Below are 23,168 nucleotides of genomic sequence, written 5' to 3' on the forward strand. Positions count from 1 at the left end.
AAGCAGCAACATCCAAGAAGGAACAGGAGTAAACAGCCTGGGAAGGCTCAAAGCAGGTTAGTGCCATGCTTGCAGCAAAGCAGCCAGCGGTCCCCAGGGCCAACCTGCAGCCCTTCAGCACACCAGGGACTACCTCTTACCACCCCTGGGTTAGAGTTTTCCATGCTGTTGGAGCAGTGAATTGATGGCCACACCGGGGCCACTGTGGCCCTGCTGCCACTCGGGATGTCCACTCACCCTGAGGAGCACAAACTCCATCTCTCCCATGTTTGATCCCACTCAGCCTCCACCTCCCCCCACATTGCTCTCCCTTCATTTTCCTCCAGTTCTCATTTGGTGGCCGATTTGATCTTGTGGATGGCATATGGGCTCGACTCCTTGGGCATCCAGATCTCCTCCCCGCCTCGGCCCTGGTGCTCCACCGCTCCTTCCATGGCTGCCGTCAGCTCAGGGCTGAAGATGCTGTCGGTGGCATGGTAGGTGCGGGTGAGGCGGCGGAAGGAGGAGTCCGAAGAGCTGTCGTCGGGAAGGTCTTCATCCTGCTCATCCTGAAGCTTGGTCCTGCCCAGCTCTGAGCTGCTGCCCAGCTCTGGGTCCCTGAGAGCCTCCCCCACCTCCTGGAGGAAGGTGGTTTTGGGGCTGACAATGCACAGCAGGAGCATGAGGCCTCCAGAGACCCCACAAAGAAAGTAAAGACCAACTTTCTCCGGGACGCCTGGGGGGTGAAGAGCAAAGAGAGACACCAGGGTACAAACTGCCTCTGAGCCTGCAGGTACCAGTGCCTGGGAGCCCCCCACTGCTGGGCATATGTGCAGAAGAGGAAAGGAGCAGGGTTGCCCTCAGCACCCAGGGCTGACTGCCCCAGTGAGAATGGGAGCCTCACTCAACATCAGCACCCACCAGTGTCCCAAAATGCCCCTTTTTCCATAGGAAGCCCCCATTGGGATGCAGGGTAGGGAGAACAGGCAGAGGAATTGTCTTGCCAGGGACTTAAATGAGCTATTTCCCCTGGCAAGGGAAAATCTGTCTGCAGAGCAGTGTTCTCCATCAGTGCCCCCAGAGACAGGGCAGGAAGGAAGGAGACCCAGCTGATGCCAGTCAGAGAAGGAAGGTCTGCGGGCAGGACCGCAGCAGCACTGCAACCACGGGTGCTGCAGGACCCCGGCGCTCATTCCTCTTCTGAGCTCCTGTCCTTGTGCCCCAGACCAGCATGAGTGCTCAAGCCAGGGCTGAGTGGGGGCCACCATGGGACCTGAGCCACCCTCCCAAGCCTGTTCCGCTCCCCCAGGTGCTGCGTGAGAACTGGGGAGTGCACGTACCCCAGAGGTGGGCAAAAGCTGCCAGAGTGCTAGTAAAAATCATCCGGTCTTCCCGGAGCCTGGAGAACCTGGGCCCTTTGTACCAGCCACCTGCAGTGGACAAGGGGACGTGAGCTGAGGCACAGGATGCTCCCCAGTGCCCTGCTGCCGGCTGCCTGCCCCCATCACCATGCCACTCTCCTTCCTTGCTGCACAAGTGCTTCTCTGCCTGCAGGATGCTCCTGCTGGGTCCCCCTCTTCTCAGCTCCCAGTGACCACATCCCTCCAGCTGCTCAGATGTGGGCACTGACTGATGGGTGGCGTTAGCCATGGGACTGTGATGCTGGGGTAGAGCTGTGGGATGTGTGCCAGTGGTGGGCACCATGGGCACAGACAGGCCAAGAAAGGCCTGGTTCACCCAGGCATAGACACATGGCTTTTGACATAGCCTCCCCCTCACGATACCGTGCATGTAGTCCGAGAGCAGGAAGGGGTCCGAGGTGTCAGGGCCCACCTCCTCCAGCAGCTGCTTGGGCACTGCAAGGAGAGCACACACGGAGCATCACCACCCAGCAGCCCCACACCCTGCCTGTGTGGCACGGGGTTGCAAGACAGGGGCTCCCCAGTGACCCCGGCCCCGCGGTGGCTCTCACCGCAGGTGTAGGACACTCGGAGCTGTTTCTTTGTGCCAGGGAGGCATGGATCCCTGAAAGTGGCCTGGTCAGCAGCCACTGTGCAGTTCCCCCTGCGGTGGCACTTCCTGGAGACCCTCCGCAGGGCATCCGGAGCCAAGCACTCTGCAGAGAGATGGGGCATGGACCCATAGGCAGACCTGCCTGTGGGGCAGCCCCATGCCATACTTGTGCCATGCTCTCTGCCCGCTTCTGTCCCTGTTTCTGTGGCTTGACCCATTCTGGCATACCTATATGGGGTCCCGCAGCGTTCAGGGCATCGCACTCCGGTTTGCCCCGCAGGAATCGCCCATAATTGGCAGAATAAATGGCCAGCACGGATTTTGGCCGGCACTGCAGCCTCAGCTTGTCATTTTCACACACAGTTTTGACCCGATGGTTCCCTGGGGAGTGACACCACGGAGTGCCCCATCACATCCCAAGCCGCAGTGCTGCAGGAGGGCCGCAAGGTGCAGGAGCATCTCAGCTCTCCTCTCTGCCCTTCCCAAGCAGCTGAGGATGGGGAGAGGCCCCGACAGCATCGCCCAGATCCAGCTCCACCTTACCTGGCCGGCACTTGTAGGAAACGATGAGGTACTTGTGTGTGTCTGGGCACGGGTCTGGCCCAAAGACTTGGCTGTGCACCGAGAACTGGCACCACTGCTGGTCCTGACACTCAGCCAGCAGCTTCTGGAGGGCAAAGTGGAACACACAAGGAGGTGGGTGAGGAGTCCAGAGTTGCGCTCACCGCCTCGGTGCCACCACCAGGCTCAGACACCTCCTCTCGCAGAGGTGCCCCATGGCTGCTCCATCCTAAGCCGCACCCCCCCTGCGCCTCATGTTGGCTCCTGAACCAGCCCCCTGCACCCACACAGAGCTTTCTGCCAGCACAGTCGGTGTGCGCCGTCACACAGCCCTGTGCAACACCCCTGCACCCAGATGCGGCTCTGTGTAAAGCACACGTGCAGCCAACAGGCACTGGGTGCCCACCCCATGGCTCTGGGCTCGGGCAGCCCGCAGGGCCGTTATCCCAGCCCCCAGCATCCCCCTGGGAAGAGGATTGCCCTGCAGCTGGGATCCCACCACCCGCGGCGAGGGCGCCCCTGTCTGTCTCTCTGCTGGGTCACATCCCCCATCCTGTGCTTGACACATAAGCTTGGGAGACCGTGCAGCGTGATTTGTGGGGCCAGCATGGTCCAGCTCGGCCCTTGCAGAGCTCCTGGGACACGCAGGATGCCAGGAGGGGATCAGCAGCTGGAGCAGGACAGGGCAGCAAAGCCTCATGAGCTCCTAGAGCAGGGAACCGGCCCCTCAGCTCTTGTTCCTCTTCTCAAACTCCGCGTTCCCCTTCCCCACAGGCACCTGCATGCATCTGCAGTTTTGCAGGTCCCACCTCTAGCAAGGAGCTGGAACCCCAATAGAAAAGCAGCACATGACACGATGTCCCCATCGAGGGACCCCTGCTGCCCTCTCCCTGTGTCCTGCCTGTCTTTCCTTCCTGTGCCAGCTCCTGCCACCCACAGGCTCTCCTTTGGGCCTCCTTCATGAACCTGCTTCCAGGGGGCTGCCAGAAGGACAAGTGATTCTCCTGGGCTCTGTGCTGACCCCTCTTGGGCCTGTCCCGCACCCCAAGCCTGCCCCGCAACTGCCAGGACCCAGCCCAGCCGCCAGGGCTGCATCCTGCTGCATCCTGCTGCATCCTGCTGCATCCTGCTGCATCCTGCTGCATCCTGCGGGACTACTCGAGCATCACAGCTGAGGACAGAGCAGCGCCTCCTGCCTGCCCAGCGACCCACTGCAGAAGGCCTTACCCACCCTCACCTCCCCAAACCCCCCCAGGAAAGGATCCCACGGGTGAATCACGATGCCGATGGTAGCAGCCTCCCTTGCGGTACAGCTGCCCAGCCAAAGCAGGCAGCCCAGTGACCCAGGGAAGGAGCTGGATGGGTCCCGGTCCCCGAGCCCCTGCCCTTACCAGGTGGGCTGTGGTGGACACGCATTCAGTGCTCTCCTGGGAGTCATTGCCCGGGCTGGGGCAGAGGTTGGGGCTGGGCACGCGACGCCCGTAGAAGGCTCCGAGGATGCTGATGGTGGTCCTGTGAGGGCAGACGATGAGGAGCTGCTCCCCATCACACGTGTGCGTGGTGTGGTTCCTCAGTACTTTGCGCAGGTACCCTGGGTGGGGAGAGAGCACAGTGGCATTGGCCAGGGGGATGCTGGAGCACAGCGGTGATGGTGCTGAGCTTCTGGCAGCTGGTGGCAGTGGGGACACCCTGGGCTGGGCACTTACAGGGCAAACAGGAGCAGGGTGGACTCACAGCAAATCTCAGATCCAGCACTGCAGCCAAGGAGCTGGGAAGCAGCGTGGAGCAGCTGAGCTGGCTAGCAAAGGGAAGTGAAAGCTGGGGCCTGAATGACAGGTCAGGAGAAAAGAGAATAGAAGAATCCCATGAAGGTTTAGTCAAAGGTTTAGAGAAAATCAGGTTAGATGTGGAGACATAGGGAAGACTGTGCCAGGGTGAGCCAGGGATGATCACCCAGAGATGATTGCCAGAGCGGGGAGAGGAGGATGACCAGTTGAGCAATGTGGACATCCATAAATCCATGGGTCCGGATGGGATGCACCCGCGGGTGCTGAGGGAACTGGCTGAGGTCATTGCTAGACCGCTCTCCATCATCTTTACCAAGTCTTGGGAAACGGGAGAGGTGCCTGAGGACTGGAGGAAAGCAAATGTCACTCCTGTCTTCAAAAAGGGCAAGAAGGAGGACCCGGGTAACTATAGACCGGTTAGCCTCACCTCCATTCCTGGGAAAGTGATGGAACACCTTATCCTTGGTGCCATCTTAAGGCATATCAAGGATAAGAGGGTTATGAGGGGCAGTCAACATGGCTTCACCAAGGGGAAGTCGTGCTTGACCAATCTCATAGCCTTTTATGAGGAAATAACACGGTGGATGGATGATGGTAGAGCGGTGGATGTGGTCTACCTTGACTTCAGCAAAGCGTTTGACACAGTCTCCCACAGCATCCTTGCGGCTAAATTGAGGAAGTGTGGTCTGGATGATCGGGTAGTGAGGTGGACTGTGAACTGGCTGAAGGAGAGAAGCCAGAGAGTTGTAGTCTATGGGGCGGAGTCTAGTTGGAGGCCTGTATCTAGTGGAGTGCCTCAAGGGTCGGTACTGGGACCAGTATTATTTAATATATTCATCAACGATTTAGATGAGGGAATTGAGTGTACTATCAGCAAGTTTGCTGATGACACTAAGCTGGGAGGGGTGGCCGACACGCCAGAAGGCTGTGCTGCCATCCAGAGGGACCTGGACAGGCTGGAGAGTTGGGCGGGGAATAACTTGATGAAATATAACAAGGGAAAGTGTAGAGTCCTGCATCTGGGCAGGAACAACCCCAGGTTCCAGTATAGGCTGGGGAACGACCTGTTAGAGAGCAGTGTAGGGGAGAGGGACCTGGGGGTCCTGGTGGACGACAGGGTGACCATGAGCCGACACTGTGCCCTTGTGGCCAAGAAGGCCAATGGCATCCTGGGGTGTATTAGAAGGGGGGTGGTTAGTAGGTCGAGAGAGGTCCTCCTTCCCCTCTACTCTGCCCTGGTGAGACCTCATCTGGAATATTGTGTCCAGTTCTGGGCCCCTCAGTTTAAGAAGGACAGGGACCTGCTGGAGAGAGTCCAGCGCAGGGCAACTAAGATGATTAAGGGAGTGGAGCATCTCCCTTATGAGGAAAGACTGAGGGAGCTGGGTCTCTATAGTTTGGAGAAGAGGAGATTGAGGGGTGACCTTATTAGTGTATATAAATATATAAAGGGGGAGTGTCACGAGGATGGAGCCAGGCTCTTCTCAGTGGCAAACAATGAAAGGACAAGGGGTAATGGGTACAAACTGGAACACAAGAGGTTCCACTTAAACCTGAGAAGAAACTTCTTCTCAGTGAGGGTGACAGAACACTGGAACAGGCTGCCCAGGGAGGTTGTGGAGTCTCCTTCTCTGGAGACATTCAAAACCCGCCTGGACACGTTCCTGTGTAACCTTATCTAGGTGTTCCTGCTCCGGCAGGGGGATTGGACTGGATGATCTCTTGAGGTCCCTTCCAATCTCTAACATACTGTGATACTGTGATGCTTTCTGTGACAAGATGTCAAGCCATGGGCTGGAGCAAGGAAGGGTCCAGCGGCCTCTCCAAGCTCCCGCAGTTGTCTGCATTGATGTGAATGGGTGTAAGCCACCAACTGCTGACCCCGGATCTCTGCCAGAGAAGCCCAGTGCATTGATGCAAGCCTTTCCAATGGGAACTGGCCCCTTCTCTCCCTGAATTCTCCCTTCTAATCCTGCCTAGGTTGTGTCACAGACCCCAGTCCTCAACTGTGGAGTCCTTGGAGGGACTCGCATCCCAGCCCTGTGCCAGGGTCCAGGGCAGGACACGCACCCCAACCCTATCCTGCACTGTGTCAAACTCCCCCAGAGCAACACAAGGAGGTGGGAGCTCCAGCATCCTGCCCCATGCTTCTCCTGCTGTCCCTCTACAAACCAGTGCCAGCCCCAGCTGCACAAAGGGCCCCTTTCACCTCCCTTGCTGCCATGAACCCTCTGTCCCCCGCTGCTGGCATCCCGCCCCAGAGGCAGCCAGGGATGCAGCTGGGAGCTGCTGGGAGTTAATCGGGGTTAATCTTTCTCCTTGCAAGTGTGGGATGAGCAAGGGGAAGGGCCGCAGCCCTGGGCAGGTGAGCCCTTGCCTGCTCCTCTGAGTGCTGGAGGAGAGGAGAGAGGAGAGGCAGAGGGTGGATGGAAGTAGACAAGCTCTCTTAGCCATATCAGAGCCCCAGTGAGATGCAAACGTGCTCCATGGAGGGCACATCAGAGCTGGATCAGCCCCTTGGGGTGCAGTGCCCACATGGAGGGGGCAGGACAAACCCTGTCCTGCACCTCTCCCCTGGTCAGTCCACATCACGGGGTGCTGTGGGCCTCGAGGCACAGGGGTCTCTCTCTGCCCAGGACCCTGCCATCCCCGTCTCCTTCCCCTGCACCCATGGAAGCAGCAGGTCCACTCTCGCTGCAGCAGGCAGGCTCTTGCACAGGCTCTGGAGCCACTTGGCTTCAGGCTGGCACCATCTCCAGGTCCACCTTCCTGTCACTGAGGCAGCTGGTGCCCGGGGAGTTGGGGTATGGTGGGCTGAGGGACACGGGTGATGAACAGGGGGAGAAATGGGTTTCCCCAAGTGCAGCCTGCCCTGCAGCAGCCTCCTCCGCTGCTCCATCCCAACCCTCTGGGGCAGCGAGCACTTGTGAAGATGTTTTTATCTGGGTGAAGCCATGGTGAGGAGGCTGCAGGCAGAATGTGAGTGATTTCAGCACGGCTGACTCAGTCCCTGCCGGTGCGGCTGTGCCGTCAGCTCTGCCCAGATGAAATCACATCCTCCTCCTCCTCCTCCTCCTCCCCAGTGCCCATGCTGCCGCTCACCCGTTCCATGCTGGATTCTTGGGGGTTAAGTGCTCCTGGGCTGGTTCGTGCCTGCACCCTCCTCACTATTCCAAGTGCTGTGGCACAAGAGATCCCAAACTTCCACCTTGGCCACCAGTGCTGCCCTTGGGAGAGGGTCTGGCTGTGCCCTGTGGCAGTGCACCTTGCAGCCTCCTCCTCATGGGTGGCTCTGGATGGGGATCACAGCCACCAGTTCCAGCCAGGAACTGGGCAGAGCTTCAGCCCATCTTTGCCCTCTATTTTTCAGTGCAGCAAAGGCTTGCAGGGAAGTCCTGGGTACTCCAGGAGTCTTCAGCTTCACACACCACCCAAGACCATGAGCATCACCTCCGTGCATGGGGGGCTCAGGAGAGCTGGGGACTGCCTTAAGATTTGGTGTTTTGTATTTCTGCCTCCACACTGTCCAATGGAGCGCAGCAGCAGCAGTGCAGGGAGCAGCCCCCTCACTCACACCAGGGCTGTAGGGTACACACAGTGGTTTTAGACCCAGCCCTGCCTGTGGTGAGGATGCGAAACCCCAATTTCTTTTTGGCAAACTCCCTCTGGCCTTCACCACTGGTGCCTCACTTGTCCTGACCCCACCAACCTGCTATTGCCTCACCCCCCCTTGCACCGTCCCCAGCATCCCTCACAACCCTGCCCGTGCCCCGACTCACCAGAGAGCTCCGGGCTGGCCTCCAGCCCCGCAGCCAGGCAGAGGAGGACCAGGGCTGCTGCTGGCCCCACCGGCCGGGCCATGGCACAAGCGCTGCTGGCTGTGGTGCGGTCACGGTGGCGGCTGGCTCCAGACCCGCAGCACGGGGACAATGGCTCGCTTCTGTGCCCTGCTGTCTCTGAGCCTGCTCTGTGTGTGCTGCCAGTGCAAGGGGCTGCTCTGGTCAGCTGGGGCACGCTCAGCACAGGGACCCCCCCGCGGGGAGGGACGCGTTCCCAGAGGCACAAGTGGTTCTGTGCCTTGGCACCACTGTCGCTGGCAGCCAGCAGCCCCTTTCCCGCACGCCTTTGTTCAACACAGGGGCTTCCAAAGTGCCTCGTGCTTTTGCACTGGCATGGTGAGGCAGGAGTCCGGATGTGTGTGTGCTGTAATCTCCATTTTGGCCTTCTGAGGAGGAAGGGAAGGGCTGCCGGAGTGCCTCCTTTGCGGAAAGGGCAAACACCCTCCCTGCAAAACCCACTGCGGGCAGGGCTTCTTGCTGCTGCCCTTCTGCCCCTGCAGCCCCGGATATGGGGCACTTCGACCTCCCAGAAGAGGGCACCGTGCAGTGCCCCGCAGCACGGCAGCTCCGTTAAACCCCTGCCCGCTGCCTCACTGGTGGCTCGGGAGGATGCGCCCGGCTGAGGTCAGCCTCAGGCAGCAGCCGGCAGTGCCAGGAGCCGGCGCGCTCCTGCGGGCTCAGCGCTCCTCTGGCTGGGGCAGCAGCGGGGACCAGCACACATCATCCATAGCGGGGTGCAGGCAGGAGGATGGGCCCTGGGGGTGCTGCCGTGGCCGCACTTGGCTCTCCCAGTGCCGTTAATTCACCCCTCTCCCTCACTGGGCAGTTTCCTGACCCATCAGGGGCAGTGTCCAGTCCTCCAAATGCTTTGGCGGGGCAGAGAGAAAAATGCCTCCCAGTTCCTCCCTCCCCGCCCAGCCCATGGTGTAAGCACCGCTCTGGGCTGCACAGCAGGACCAAGGAGAAACATCTCCCTTGGGAGCCTGCACAATCCTCCCCCAGCACGATTGCTTCGGGTGGACTCTTTCTTATCGGGGCTTGTTGAGTTTTAGGAAAGCCTGAGCTTACCCAACAGGGGGGGGCGGGGGAGGGGCTGAACTGGAATCTCCATTTGTGTAAAGCTCGGTACCAGTCACAGGGTCCCAGGGAGTGAGATGGGACTTGCCCAAGAGAGGAGTTAAGCCCGTGGGTGCTGGGAAGCCGCCTCCCGCGGGCCCGCCGCCAGGATGATCTGACACGGAACACTGCCCTCCCATCCCGGGGAGGAAAGCAAGTGGTCCTCCTTCCTGTGACACAGCCCCGATTCCAGGAACAGGGGGGGCCCTGGCGGGGCTCAGCCCTAGATACCTCCCATCGCCCCGCCACGCACCGCCCCGGCTGGGCTGGGGCCAGCAGCGCTCTGGGGCTCCCGCTGCGCCCTGCTGGGCTGCTCTGCTCCGCAGCACAGCTGAGGCCTGTGCCTGGCTCCTTCCAACCAGGGGTGCTCGGAGGAGCCCCCCATGGCGGTGCTGGGGAGCTGTGCTCTTGCTCCTCGGGAGGCAGTGGGAAGGTGACAGCTTGGTTCACCCCAGAGAGAGAAGTGGCAAGAACTGGGCTCTGGGGTCTGGGCGCCAGGGTGGGAGAATGGCAAAGGGGCAAGAGCAGAGCATGAGGAGTGACGGGAGGGATGCTTCCCCTGTAGAACCCCCATTCCCAGCTGGCAGCGAGGCAATGGCAGCGGTGCTGGGGCTGCCAGCCCAGGGCTCCGAGACACAGGAGCAGCGCCTGGGCGGGTGCGATAGACTGGAAGGGGACCCGTGAAAGCATCCAGATAGACCCGTGCTGAGTCACAGCTGGGAGGCCTCACAGCTTCCCCCTCCCCGGCGGCAGGTCCCGGCAGGCGCACACCCCATTGCTCCTCCCCGCTTCAAAAGGAAGGAAAGGGCAAGCCCTGGCCCTCCGCGAGCGGGTGTGAGCGCAGCCAAGGTGCTCAAGCCCTCAACCCTCTGAAAGCCCTTTGTGCTGGTGCTCCACAGAGGACGGACCCACTCAGCGCAGCAGTGAGCGATCCCTCCCCGCGCCGCTGGGATGGAGAGTCGGCAGCACAGCGCCACCGAAGAGCCTGAGATCGAGCTGTTCGTGAAGGTGGGTCCGGGCGGGGGCGGTTGCTCTTCGGCAGTTCCCTGCAAGCTCATCCTCAGCAGGCTCCAGCTGGGTGCGGGTGCTGGGAGCCTGGGAGCATCCTCACGTCTCAGGAGGCTGGAGACGGGAAGCAAGTTTGGGATCACTGGCCACGAAGGCAGCTGAGCAGGTGCCCCAGGGAGGGCACCAGTGCAGGCACCAGCGGGTGTCACACCAGCATCCTGCAGGATGCCCCTGTCTCTTACCCTGGGAGCAGCACTGCTGGCAGCTGGTGTGAGGGGGGAGCGGGCACACATGCACCTCTCATACCCAGATAAGAGGAACCCCCACCAGGGAGCAGCGAGTGGGAGGGCTGAGCAGCCGCCTCGGCTTCCGCAGGCCAGGGTTGTGAAATGGAGCACCCGGCCCTGGGAGCCAGCAGGTGCCACGGTGGGAGGGATGGGACGGCCTCACAGAGCAGGTCCGGGGGTTACTCGCTGGAAATAGGGATATTCCCTGTCCAGCAACTTTCTGAACACCTCCCCAGGAACATTTTAACACTCGAGTTCGAAATACCCACAGTGGTGTGCAGGAAAAGAGGAGCCAGCACTGGTGCTGGTACCCACATGCATCACCAGCGATGCCAGCGGGGCTGCAGGATATACTGTTAAGTGGCAGTGGCCAAGGGGAGCGAAGCCCCCCTGTGCCACCACACTGAGGTTTCAAGGGCAGTTTCCTTGTCTTGGTGGGCTCCACTCCTCTCCCGGGCAGCTCGGTTACTGGAAGCACTGCAGAGGCTGGGCACCCAGCAGCACTGGGCACTGTGGTGCTCTGCTTGGGTAGCACTTGGCAATACATGTTGGAAAGGATCACCTGAGCCTCTGTGGGAGTGATGGCCCCATCCCTTTGCCAGGACTGTGGCCATGGCCATGCTTGCCAGGCACTGAGCTCAGCTGAGCCAGATCCAGACAAGTGTATTTTCTTGGTGGAAGTAATGGGGGTCTTGAATTCCCGTCTTGTTCCCAGGGGTGGCCAGGGAGATGTGGAGAACGACACGAGGTGACTGCGATGGCGGCAGCACGCTCCAGGGGCTTTCTGAGGGAAGGGAAACTGAAAACAAAGCAGCAGCATCCTCAGGACTTCCCCTGTGCCTTAATTTAGTGCAAAAACCCCCTTCTGGCTTGTCTGCTAGCAGACAAAGTGATGCTGTGCCTCCTCCTCCTCCCATTCAGCACCCAGTTTTACCAAAGTCACCTGCCTATGCCATCACGCCTTGCACCTCACAGGGCCGGGGTCTGTCCTGAGACAGCCATAAATCATGGGGGGAGGCGGTCCTCCTACAGCCACCTACCTGCACCCTGCCCCTGCCTGGCTTTCACTCTGGCAGATGCTGTGGTTAACTTGGTGAGAACAGGAGGGGGTGAAGCAGGTCCTGCATCACCTTCGGGTTGGGGCAGGAGGTCCCCAGAGGGCTGGCGATTTTTTGCCCTGCCGTGGTCCCCATGAGAGCATCATCCTGTGGCTGTGAGGCTCTCCCTACCCCTCAGCCCCACAAGGCGTTTAGCTGCCCCATGGCTGCTCCCTGGGCTTTAGGGTGGCTGCAGGAACTGTGGGCAGGTCCCAGTGGGTGCTGAGCACCCTGCAGTGCCTCAGGCACACAGAACTGCTCCCTCCTCCCCCTGTGTTTCATGCTGTTTCACTGAGGGGGAAACCACAGGAACTGCCAAGTAACTTTGGGGTTTGACGCAGCTTCGTGAGGCCCCAGAGAGCTGGCGCTGGAAACCTGCCCCTCCTTGGAGGTGCTGCACCAGCCGGGCTGGCTTTATCCATCATCCAGAGGGGGAAAGAGTGGGGAAGGTCAGCCCGGAGGCTGCCGGCTCTGCACCCTGCTCCTGGGGGTGGAAGCAGGGGCAGAGGCTCTGCAGAGGCAGAAGCGAAGGGTGATGACTTCGCTGGCACCGCGGGGGGAAGCTGCTGGGGAGGACAATGTGTGGCTGCGAGTGCCCCCAGCCCCTCTCCCTCACTGCCCTGGTCCCAGCGCTCTCCCCAAACCAAAGGAGCCTGTTGGTTATAAGCTGACCCAGGACACTCCTGAGCGGCAGCTTCCCAGGAGCATTTAATAGCCAACAAAAAGCCTCCTGTGTTCATTCAGCTTCACTTCTGGGTATATCCAAGAATCTGTTTCTTAGTCCCCATTTTCTTTCTCAGGAGCATCATTTCAGGACAGCTGAGCATAGGAAACACTGGTTAAGAAGTATTTTCATTCCCCTGGAAGGACTAAAGGTGTTGGCATGGTGGAAAAGCAGACACCAGACGCCAGTACATCGGGGGGTTGGTTTGATCAGGTTAGCATCTCCTGTAGGGTGAGTTTGGGGCTGGTGCCTCTCTCCTGGAGCAGCCAAGTACTCCACAGCCCACAGGTTTCTGCAAGGCACTGAAGTGAAGCCCAGCAGAGCCAGGCGCAGGTCTCCACACCTTTGCTGATGAAGCATCCCCGGCCAGCGTGTCTTTGGGGTCCCAGTGAGGTGCAAGCTCTGGAGCCACCCCCAGCTGCCCCCCCTGGATGTCACCGCTGCTGCTTGACTCCTGCACCCCAAATCCTCCCAGCTCCAATCCCCCTCCTGCTCAGCCCCTGCGCTCCAGCTCCCCGCTGGCCTCGAGGCTCGTTGCAGAGCTGGGGTCGTGCCTCCCGCCGGCTGCCGTGGGAGCAGCATCCCCGTGAAGGAGCTGGCGTGGCCGCACTGCCCCTCCTGCCCCAGCAGGACGCCGGGCGCGCATCGTGCAGGGTTTGCTGCATGCGCAGCTGCGGAGCCGCTGCCTGCGCTTAACGGAGCCGGGTTTCCTGTGAGCCATGTCACCAACTTCCCTCTCTCAGCAGCGGCTGTGCCCATTTTCATGCACTGGCTGGGGGGGGAGGGAGGACGGGACATGCCATGCCCCATTCATCTTGGCAAAACTCCTCACGAGGTGTCTCGATCCCTTTCACAAAGGGTATTTTCAGCTGCTGTGTAGCAAGGGAATGGGCTTTGCTCCACCTGCTGCTGCTTTCCATCAGGATTGCCGAATGGGCATCGTGCGGGTGAGATGCTGATGAGGGAGCCCTGCTGGGACACAGGCAGGTTGTCCAAGCTCCTTGCTCCCCCACTGGTGTTTGACCCCATCCTGCTCACAGAACAGCCCCTCAAGCACTGAGATGCTGCAGCTGTGTCCATGCAGAGGGGTTGAAAGGGACTATCTGCACATGACCGCAGCTTTAGGAGCTAACACACAGCTCTGTTCCCCACTGATGCTGCTTGAGGTGCCACCACTGGGCAACCCTGCCACCCCTCGCCCTTTCGCCCCGAGGCCCAGGAGGCTGCTTGGGTGGTTCTTGGCCATTATCAACCCGGGGGAAATCACGCCTGGATTTGTTAAAGGCACACAGAACTGGAGGCAGGCGCTAGCAGCACATGAAAACAAACTGTTCTTTTCCTGGCAAATATGAGCACATTTCCCTTCTCACTGCCCTCTCCAGCCTGGCCTCCGGGCCAAGCGGATCCTCCCTTCCTCCCCATCCACCGGCAGCCACTCTCCACCTCCTTCCCCTGCCTCCTCCTCCTGCTGGCTTTATCTCACGTTTCTGGGAAGGGTCTGACCCCAGGCATCCTGAGGATGCTCTCCTATCTTCCCAGCAGCAGCAGGGTCACGGCTCAGAGGGATCCTACAGCGGAGCAAGCCCCGGTGCTGGGCCAGGTTCCTACAGCATGGGTGCGGGGGTGCCAGTCCGGTCCTCCATGTACCTTCCTCCTGAGGCTGGCTTCGGAGGTTCTCCACCTCCAGGCATCCCACTGGCACTAAACCCCCAGTTCTCTGCTTCCCCTGCAGGCTGGTCTGGATGGAGAGAACATCGGGAACTGCCCCTTCTGCCAGCGCCTCTTCATGGTGCTGTGGCTGAAAGGGGTCAAGTTCAACGTCACCACAGTGGACATGACCAGGTGAGCAGCTCCACAGCCCAGTCCTGGGCCAGCAGTGGGGCAAGACACCCCTGCTCAGCTCCATTCCTCCTATCCCACAGGCAGCATGCCAGAAGGATGGGGTGACAGCGCCCACCATGGGGTGCTGCTGGGGGGGCCAGCACAGAGCTTCAGCCACGTGCCAACCTGTGCGTGGAACAGGAACCCCTGTGGTCCGGGTGTGGGTACAAGCATGAGGGTACAGGGCAGACCAAGAGGCTGGGAAGCACTGCTCAGCCCCCCAAACCCAGCTGCGCGTGAAAGTGGGGATGCTGCCGGTGCTTGCCCCCATCCACAGCCTGACCTCAACCCGGCCCATTCAGTGTGGGAAGGCCACAGGCACTGAACCCACTCGTTTCCCCCGCTCCAGGAAACCTGAGGAGTTGAAGGACTTAGCACCGGGCACCAACCCACCCTTCTTGCTGTTCAACAAGGAGCTGAAAACAGACTTCATCAAGATTGAGGAGTTCCTGGAGCAGACCCTGGGCCCACCCACGTAATCTCAAGCTCCCTCTTTTCCCTCTGGGGCCGCCAGGCACGCTGCAGCATTGTGCAGTGCTGGGCAGACTGGGAAACCAAGGAAGAGCACTGGGAGGTGCCCAGGGCAGTGCGGGACGGGGCTGGCTCCCACCCGGCACCTGGCTCCGCAGGGACACGGATGGCAGTGCCAGCGGGCTGCATCCCCTGGGGAAGACAGTGGGTTAGGCTGCGAGGGGAGGGGGCTGGGATGGGCTGGAGTGGAAAACAATGGAAGGAAAGACTCGGGTCCCTTGGCACACAGAGCATAACTCACCTGGGAACCTTCATCCTTGCCCGTACTGACACAGGTGTCTCTTTGAAGGTATCCGCGCCTCACCCCCAAGTACAAGGAGTCCTTCGATGTGGGGAGTGACATCTTTGCCAAGTTCTCAGCGTACGTCAAGAACCCACGCAAGGAAGCGAATATCAGTAAGAAACACCATGATCTGCCTTGCTGGGTGGGGAGCTGCTTTTGTCTGCATCTGGGTGAGGTTAACCTGGAGGTGAAGGATCCCACTGCCTTCCCCACCAGAGCTTTCCTGCTGAGCAGAGGTGTGGGCAGGAAGGGTGAAGGCAGCCCCAAGCTCCATGGGGTTAATGGTCCCATGTGCAGGCGCCGGGGAGAGGAGTATGGGTTGATGCTAGTGGGGTCTCCTGGGAGCAGAGGCTCTGGCCAGGGTGCAGTGGTGTGCAGCACTGGTGTGGCTCTGTGGGCACACCCGGGGCACTGGCTCACGGTGCCTGTCCCCCTGTGTACCCAGGCTTTGAGAAGGCCCTGCTGCGGGAGTTCCAGCGCCTGGACGTTTACCTGAACACGCCTCTCCCTGACGAGATCGACCAGGACAGTGTGGAGGATGTCACCGTCTCCAAGAGGAGGTTTCTGGATGGAGACCATCTGACGCTGGCTGACTGCAACCTCCTGCCCAAACTGCACATCATCAAGGTAACGGCACAGTGCTGGGGCTGCAGCGGGGACACGCACCCCAAGGGGAGGTCACAAGGAGGGGGGATGCAAACAGGAGCTGGGTCTCCTGTATTTGTCCCAAAGATGAATCCTCCCCAGGCCCGTGAAGTCTCAGCCTCCTCCTCTCCTCCCCTCCCCTCTCCTCTCCAGACTGCAGCCAAAAAGTACCGCGACTTTGAGATCCCGGCAGACATGACGGGCGTGTGGCGGTACCTCACCAACGCCTACGCCTGCGACGAGTTCAGCCACACGTGTCCTGCGGATGAGGAGATCGAGCACACCTATGCCAGCGTGGCCAGGAAGATGACCTAACCCGCAGGGGACACCCCCCCCCCCAGACCGGAGGGGCTCACAGCACTGCTGCCCCCTGCCCTTCCGAATAGTGCCTTGCTTCACACCGCTCCTCCTTCCGCTCCTCGGGCAAGGACCCATCCCTGCGTGGTCCCACTGCAGCCGCATCCCTGCTCCCCGAAACTGGCCTCGTGGCCTGTGCCTGTGTGTCATGGGCAACGGGGAGCGCTCGCCTGCCTCAGCAGCACTGTGCGGAACAGCAGCTGAGAGATCCCCCCTCCATGGCTCGGCCAGCTCTGCCTCCCCAGCCGCTGCTGCAGCTGCTTTGCCAGCCCTGCGCAGTCCCAGCCGTGCCATAGGCTCAGGAAGAGGTGTCCCAGGGTCCCAGCACACCTCCTGGGCTGGAGCTGTTGGAGTCACCCTTCTGCACAGCACCCCACAGCCTGCGTTTGGGCAAGCCCGTTTTTCCACCACAGCATCCAGACTCCATGTGAAGAACCGAAAGGCTCCATCCCCAGTAGTTTGTTGCAGTGACACATTGTTCTCACTGCTCAGGTGTAGTAACATGCATCCTACTGCCCATTAGGACATGAAGGCAGGTGGGTGGCTCTTGGTGTGAGAGTGCCAGGACCTGTTGTGGAAGGGAAGGGGGGTGCAGAGGCATGTAAAGGCCTGAGGATGGAGGGCTGAGGATCAGGGCATCCCTTCCCTGTGTACCAGAACCCAGAGCCATGTGCTGCTTGCTGCAAGGTCCCATGTGGCTCCTGCAAGCTAAGAAACCTCTCCCTGTCTTGCAAGATGCTGCAGGAGATACAGCCGCGTGCACCTCAGTCCTCACCAGCACGTCAGGTGCCTGACTGGCTGATGGAGGCATCCATCTGGTTTCCACATCCTGCTAGCAGACAGCCCAAGAGGCAAAAGCTGCTGTACAGAGCGCTGTGTCTGTCGGAGACATGGGGGCAGGTTTGATGCTCCCTGGCTCAGCACTGTGCCCCCCTGTCCGCTGATGGATGCATAGAGGAATCAAAGCCACTGCACAGCCATCACTCTCCATCCTGTACCTTCAGCTCCCCAAGGGCTCCTGCCGGTGTCTGTGGGCTCAGCCAGACCCCCTCCCTCCCCTGGCCAGCCCGTGGGCAGAACAATACTGTACAGTGAGCACGGGGGGTCCTGCGGGGCCACAGCAGAACCCCTTGGCCCTCACTGCCACTTCCCTCTTTGCACTAAAAGGTGTGTCCTTGCAAGCCTGCCTCTCATAGCACTGGGTTTGGGGACTGGTTTTGTTATTAATGGCATTAGGTTTGTTTGGGTTTTGTAATCTAAGAACAGCAATAAACTTTATTTTAATACGCCTCGCTTGTGTAGTGTCGGCGCGAGGGTCGCAGTCACCAGGCACGGAGGATGCTGGGCAGGGAAACCCTGTCCCATGGGAACAATGTCCCCTCGGGGGGCACATGCATGGACACGGGCCCTCACCCTGCACGTGGCGCTGGGGGGATTCAGGGAATGAGGAACTACAGGATGCTGCTCTGGCTTGAGGGGTTTATTCAGCTCCTGCTGGCAGCTGGCACATACCTGCTAGGCCACAGCGGCAGCTCTGCCTTGCCAGGAGTGCTGGAGGGCTGCTCTATGGGAGAAGCACTGTCCTGCACCCCGCATCCTCACGGCACTCTTCCCCTGCCCCACAGCACCCCTCCTGTGCTGCAGACCCTCCCCGCTCTCCCAACACGGGATCAGAGCCCCTTCCCAGCTCAGTGCAATCAGTCCAGCAGGGTCGGGGTGGATGGAAGATGCTGGGATCGCGGTGGCAGGATGCGAGTGACAGAGCTGCTCCTGGACCCCTCACTTGGTGACACAGTATTTCCAGAAGCAAGCTGGGAGGGAAGGAAAAGAAACCCGTGCAAGGGGATGCGGCAGCACTTGGCTACCGCTGGAAAGTTTAAAGGAAGGGAGATGTCCATCTCTTCTCCCATCTCTTCAACTGGCTTTGCAGTCAGTTCTAGGAGCACAGCCTGGGAGCTGAATGCCTCAGTTCACAGGCACCCTCTACCCAAGTCACGAGCATCTCCACGTCAAGCCCGGCCCCTGCTTGCCCCGGCCCCTTTGCAGGTTGTCCTGGTTTCAGCTTAAACCACGACACAGGTCAGTGCAGGTGGCCTGGGGCCCAGGACCTGCTTGGTGCTGGGCACTCACCTCTCTTGTTGGGCTGTGGAGGGGCCTGGTCTGTCTGGGCAAACCCCTGGCTCTGGAGATTGCCCATGGCCACCATCTTCCAGAGGAGTGCACCAAGGTCTTCACCCTGCTGTGGCACAGCAGCCCCATCACCCGTGTGCTGTGCCCATGTGGCAACAGCAGCCCTGAAGCCCTGTTCCCCCAGTGCTGCACCAGTGAGGGAAGCAGCGTCAGTCCCCAGTGGTGGCCAGCAGTGATGGGGTCTGCTGGGACCTGGTGGGGAGCTGGCCCAAGGGAGTCCCCTGAGCAGCCGTGTTCCCCTGGGCTGCCCCCAGGCCATAGGGGCACCTCCACTCACCAAGGGTCCAGGGACATCCTCCTGGAGAGCGCTTTTCTCTCCTGAAAACAATGAAAACCAATGCTGTGAGCACAGGGGGCTGTGGATGTACGGGGGGGGGGGGGGGGGGGGCAGGGGCCAGGGGAGAAAGGACATGGCACCACTGCCTGCTCCTCTCCATCTCCCCTGGGGCATGCAGCCTTCAGCACTCCTTCCCCCTGGATTCAACCCCTCACCTATCCAAGACCATCCTGGTGCTCCCACACCAGCCCCATCCATGGGTCCAGCTCCCTGTGAGCTCTGCCACTCACCGTTGCCATGAGCTGCTCTCTGGTCGTGGCTCACTGCTTCCCACGGTGCAGGCAGAGCCTGGTCCAGGCTCTTGGATGGCCGGAGTCCTGCTGCAGGCTTGCTCTCAGCCATGAAGCCACCTGCGCCGTCAGCCAGGCTAAAATCTGTTGTCTTGAGGGCTGGGTTCAAGGGGGACAAAGTGGCTCATTGGAGGTGGGTTTGTTCCCCGCGCAGTGGGATGCAGAGATGCAGAGCCTGAGCATCGACTGCTAGTCCCAGGAATTGCACGCAGGTTTTCTGAGAGGGACTAGGGCACATCCCCTCACCTGGCTATGAGTCCAGCCTGGGCTAAGAGCCAGAGCGCTGCCTATGGCACTGTGAGCATCACCTCAGCAGAGGTGATGGATCCCTTCCCTCGCCTTGCAGTGATGCTCCTCCTAATGCAGCCCGGGACACTGCTGGCTGCCTTTCCTTCAAGGGCACATTGCTGTCTTGTCACCTTGGCATTGATCAGAAAGCCCTGGCCTGTGCTGGAGCCTGGGGATGTTCCTCCCCGGGGACAAGACTCAGCATTTCTCCCTGCTGAACAGCACAGGGTCCCTCTCAGCCCATGTCTCCAGCCTATCCAAGCTCCTTGGGATGGCAGCATGACCCTGTGGTGTTATCAGCCACTTGTCCCAGCTCTGTGCCAACTGCTGAGGGTGCACCCTATCCCATTGTCCATCATTAACATCTGAATGAAGATGTTAAACACAGCAGTTCCTCTTACCAACCCTTGGGATGCACCACTGGTGACTGGCCTCCAGCTGGACTTTGTGTCACAGATCACAGCCAGCTTTCAATTCCACCTGTCTAAGCCCAGCTTTGTCACCTCGCCTGTGAGGGTGATGTGGGAGACAGCGCCACCGGCCAAGGCACACAGCACCCACTGCCTGGCACTGCCTCCAGCATGGCTGCAGCAGGCGGTGGAGAGGGTCCTCACCAGCCCCCAGCATCCCCCTTGCCACTGAAGTCCCTTCTGAGGGCAGCTCCAAGCACCCCTGAGTGGCCTCGCTCAGCTGGAGAGGGCTGAGCCCAGATCCCCGTGTCCCAGGCAGCACTTTGGGGGGGCACAAGCAGGAATCTCCCCTTGAGTGAGTGTGTCCCCTGGCAGGCTGCACTGCACTGCACTGATCTCCCCTGGGTGAGTGTGTCCCCTGGCAGGCTGTCTGCACTGCACTGCACTGCACTGCACTGCTCTCCCCTGGGTGAGTGTGTCCCCTGGCAGGCTGTCTGCACTGCACTGCACTGCACTGCACTGCTCTCCCCTGGGTGAGTGTGTCCCCTGGCAGGCTGTCTGCACTGCACTGCACTGCACTGCACTGCTCTCCCCTGGGTGAGTGTGTCCCCTGGCAGGCTGTCTGCACTGCACTGCACTGCACTGCACTGCTCTCCCCTGGGTGAGTGTGTCCCCTGGCAGGCTGTCTGCACTGCACTGCACTGCACTGCACTGCTCTCCCCTGGGTGAGTGTGTCCCCTGGCAGGCTGTCTGCACTGCACTGCACTGCACTGCTCTCCCCTGGGTGAGTGTGTCCCCTGGCAGGCTGTCTGTACTGCACTGCACTGCACTGCACTGCTCTCCCCTGGGTGTGTCCCCTGGCAGGCTGTCTGCACTGCACTGCACTGCACTGCACTGCTCTCCCCTGGGTGAGTGTGTCCCCTGGCAGGCTGTCTGCACTGCACTGCACTGCACTGCACTGCTCTCCCCTGGGTGAGTGTGTCCCCTGGCAGGCTGTCTGTACTGCACTGCACTGCACTGCACTGCTCTCCCCTGGGTGAGTGTGTCCCCTGGCAGGCTGTCTGCACTGCACTGCACTGCACTGCACTGCTCTCCCCTGGGTGAGTGTGTCCCCTGGCAGGCTGTCTGCACTGCACTGCACTGCACTGCACTGCTCTCCCCTGGGTGAGTGTGTCCCCTGGCAGGCTGTCTGCACTGCACTGCACTGCACTGCACTGCTCTCCCCTGGGTGAGTGTGTCCCCCGGCAGGCTGTCTGCACTGCACTGCACTGCACTGCACTGCTCTCCCCTGGGTGAGTGTGTCCCCTGGCAGGCTGTCTGCACTGCACTGCACTGCTCTGCTCTGGAGAGGCGTAATTTCAGGTCACCACAAAACCAGGCATTAGGCACATGGCTACAAGCCTGGCATAAGTCCCTTGCTGTCTGAGTGTATTTAACTGGAAACCAGCTGGTGTGTTGGGGCTTTCCAGCATCTTACTCTTCGACCCATCCCTCCTCCAGTGCCCGTCCGTGCACAGCCAGCGGGAAGCTCCCTCAAGCTCCAGAGGCTGAGCAATCCCAAGGGCTTGGCCTTGAATTCCCTTTGCCTCAGGCATGTGGGCAAGCGCTGGAAGTCCCCGAGTCAGCCAAGAGCAGCCCCTGGGCAGGCAGCAGCGCCCCTGCAAGGCCACTTGCAGAAGTGGATCACGGGGCTCAGGTCCCGCTGTGCTTTGGGACTCCAGCTCTGCCCAAGCTGCAGCGAAGCCGCAGCACACGCTGCAGTCAGGCAGTGCCATGGTACCAGGTCCCACGGCTGCTGGGTGGGCTAGCACCAGCCTTGTGACGTGAGGAAAGCTCACCCAGTCCACCCAGTGTGCTCTGCTTGCTCGGCACATGATCTTCAGCTCCCTCATCTCCTGCAGGGTGTCAGAAGAACACATGGCCGAAAGGATGCTTTTTATGCCCCAGGCTGGCTGATCCCCAGGGAGAAGCTGTCTGTCACCCCAGGGTACCTGGACACATCACCCAAACTCTGCCGTCCGCACATCACAACAGCCAAAGCAACCCCTTGGGTACAGGCTGGTCTTCTGTCCAACCTGGTCACACTAGTATGGGTTTAACCCTGCTGGCCATACACTGCTCCTAAGAGCACTGGCGAAATGCCTCCCCAGGTCAGGAGGTCTTTCTGCCCTAGGGAAGGGGAAGCTGCACTGCTGTGCACGTCCACAGAAGCCAAGCCTCCATGAAACACTGGATAAGAGCCAGTGTTGAGTGCAAGCACAGGGACAAACCCCACCCGGCTTTCAGGTGCTCTTACCTTGGGCTCCGTCGCTCTCAGGGTAGGCAGGGTAAGCACTGGTGCAGCACGCCCCCAGCAGTAGTGCCAAAGTGACAACCACCCTCTGGGGAGGCATCTCCTCTCCTTCTCCAAGCCTAGGAAAGGTCACAGCTTCCTGGGAGCCTGCAAGGGAGGGAGTCAAGGTGGTTCTCTTTTATGTCCTCCACCTCTCTGCGATCGATCCGCTCTCATCAGGTGGGTTGCCTTTGCTGCTGGGCTGGCCATCCATCCTGAATGACAGGCAATGACTGTCCTTGCTCTCCATCCTGACGGCGCGGGATGACTGGCCCTGCTCTCCCCCCGCTTCGGTCTCTGCCACTCTAGAAGGAGGATGTTTGATAAATGCTTGACTGTGTTTTCACAAGCTCCACTGCTTACCGTGGCTGTGCTGTGCCAGGGAGGGGACAAAGTGCCATGCAAGGCTCAACTATGGACAGGTTGGGTCTGGAGGAGGATCAGAAGAGAACACAGGGCCGATATCTGGACAAAACATGCGGATCCCCACTCCCGTTTTGCATGATCTTCCTCCCCATGAGTTACCGTGTTTCCTGCTCCTTTCACATCTCATGGCAACACAAGGGCAGTGGCAAAGGCTTTGTCCACCTGAGCATCCTCAGGGGGTGCCCCAGCCCCTAGTGACGAGACCCAGCAAGAGACAAGCCTCACCCTCTGCAGCCAGCAGCTGTGGAGCAGCTCAGAGAGGGTGGTGGAGTCTGGGTAGTTTGGGCTTAAACACTCATTTTCATTTCTGCAAGAGCAAAGGGGGTCAGGGATGGAGGCCCTGCAGCTGGCGTCCCACAGCAACGGCCATGGGGCGAGGCCATGGAAAATGGCTTTCCTGAGAGAGTAACACATCCTCTCTAAACATGTGGGTACAGAGCAGATTCCACATGCTCCACATGTCACCAGGGACCTGGCCCAGCTCTCTCCTGTCCAGGTTTCTCCAGTTCCCACCTGAGACCCCATCTTATTCACCACTTTCAACTGACTTTATTGTCAGTAAACTGGAATAGATTCTAATGGAATCTCTGCCTAGAAGGCTTAATTCAGAGAAAGCTGGTGGAAACTGCTCTCTTTGGTGGCCTCAGCCAGGAAACCATTGCTATGACAGCAGCTTGCACCCTTGCTCATAAAGTGCCATGCTTCCTGAGACCAGTAAGGAGGAATCTGGCAGACACAAGAGGATTTTAGGCTCTCAGGAGCTGAAAACCAACCTGGCAGAGCAGTT

General features: G+C 60.1%; 3 protein-coding genes across 3 annotated transcripts in view; 1 reads left to right on the forward strand and 2 right to left on the reverse strand.

Moving 5' to 3' along the window:
- TSC22D3 (TSC22 domain family member 3) overlaps positions 1 to 23,168 on the reverse strand; it is a 120,547-nt gene that overhangs the window by 24,742 nt on the left and 72,637 nt on the right. The gene's annotated exons all lie outside the window — the stretch shown is intronic.
- LOC133220692 (protein eva-1 homolog C-like) lies at positions 62 to 8,285 on the reverse strand. The gene is made up of 8 exons (XM_061368977.1): positions 8,120 to 8,285; positions 3,945 to 4,144; positions 2,536 to 2,659; positions 2,221 to 2,373; positions 1,952 to 2,095; positions 1,764 to 1,835; positions 1,320 to 1,409; positions 62 to 715 (listed from the first exon to the last, which is right to left on the reverse strand). The coding sequence occupies exons 1-8, from the start codon at positions 8,199 to 8,201 to the stop codon at positions 330 to 332; spliced, it is 1,251 nt and encodes a 416-aa protein (XP_061224961.1). The 5' UTR covers positions 8,202 to 8,285; the 3' UTR covers positions 62 to 329.
- Positions 10,002 to 16,912, forward strand: LOC133220673 (chloride intracellular channel protein 2-like). Its single transcript, XM_061368938.1, has 6 exons — positions 10,002 to 10,303; positions 14,144 to 14,253; positions 14,642 to 14,767; positions 15,113 to 15,219; positions 15,552 to 15,733; positions 15,905 to 16,912. Exons 1-6 carry the CDS (start codon positions 10,247 to 10,249, stop codon positions 16,064 to 16,066), a joined length of 744 nt encoding a protein of 247 aa, XP_061224922.1. The 5' UTR covers positions 10,002 to 10,246; the 3' UTR covers positions 16,067 to 16,912.

This window comes from Neopsephotus bourkii, unplaced genomic scaffold (genome assembly GCF_033783945.1).
Source record: "Neopsephotus bourkii isolate Nb327-2 ecotype Australia unplaced genomic scaffold, CSIRO-AGI_Nbou_v1 NB_1468, whole genome shotgun sequence".
In the NCBI taxonomy this organism is placed as follows: domain Eukaryota; kingdom Metazoa; phylum Chordata; class Aves; order Psittaciformes; family Psittacidae; genus Neopsephotus; species Neopsephotus bourkii.

Excerpts from the sequence above, each read along its gene's own strand:
- LOC133220692 (XM_061368977.1), bottom strand. The coding sequence starts at position 8,201 with ATGGCCCGGCCGGTGGGGCCAGCAGCAGCCCTGGTCCTCCTCTGCCTG. Across the intron at positions 4,145-8,119 it reads GGCCAGCCCGGAGCTCTCTG|GGTACCTGCGCAAAGTACTG; the intron begins GTGAGTCGGGGC and ends CTCCCCACCCAG. Across the intron at positions 2,374-2,535 it reads TTCCTACAAGTGCCGGCCAG|GGAACCATCGGGTCAAAACT; the intron begins GTAAGGTGGAGC and ends GTCACTCCCCAG.
- LOC133220673 (XM_061368938.1), top strand. The coding sequence starts at position 10,247 with ATGGAGAGTCGGCAGCACAGCGCCACCGAAGAGCCTGAGATCGAGCTG. Across the intron at positions 14,254-14,641 it reads ACCACAGTGGACATGACCAG|GAAACCTGAGGAGTTGAAGG; the intron begins GTGAGCAGCTCC and ends CCCCCGCTCCAG. Across the intron at positions 15,220-15,551 it reads ACGCAAGGAAGCGAATATCA|GCTTTGAGAAGGCCCTGCTG; the intron begins GTAAGAAACACC and ends CTGTGTACCCAG.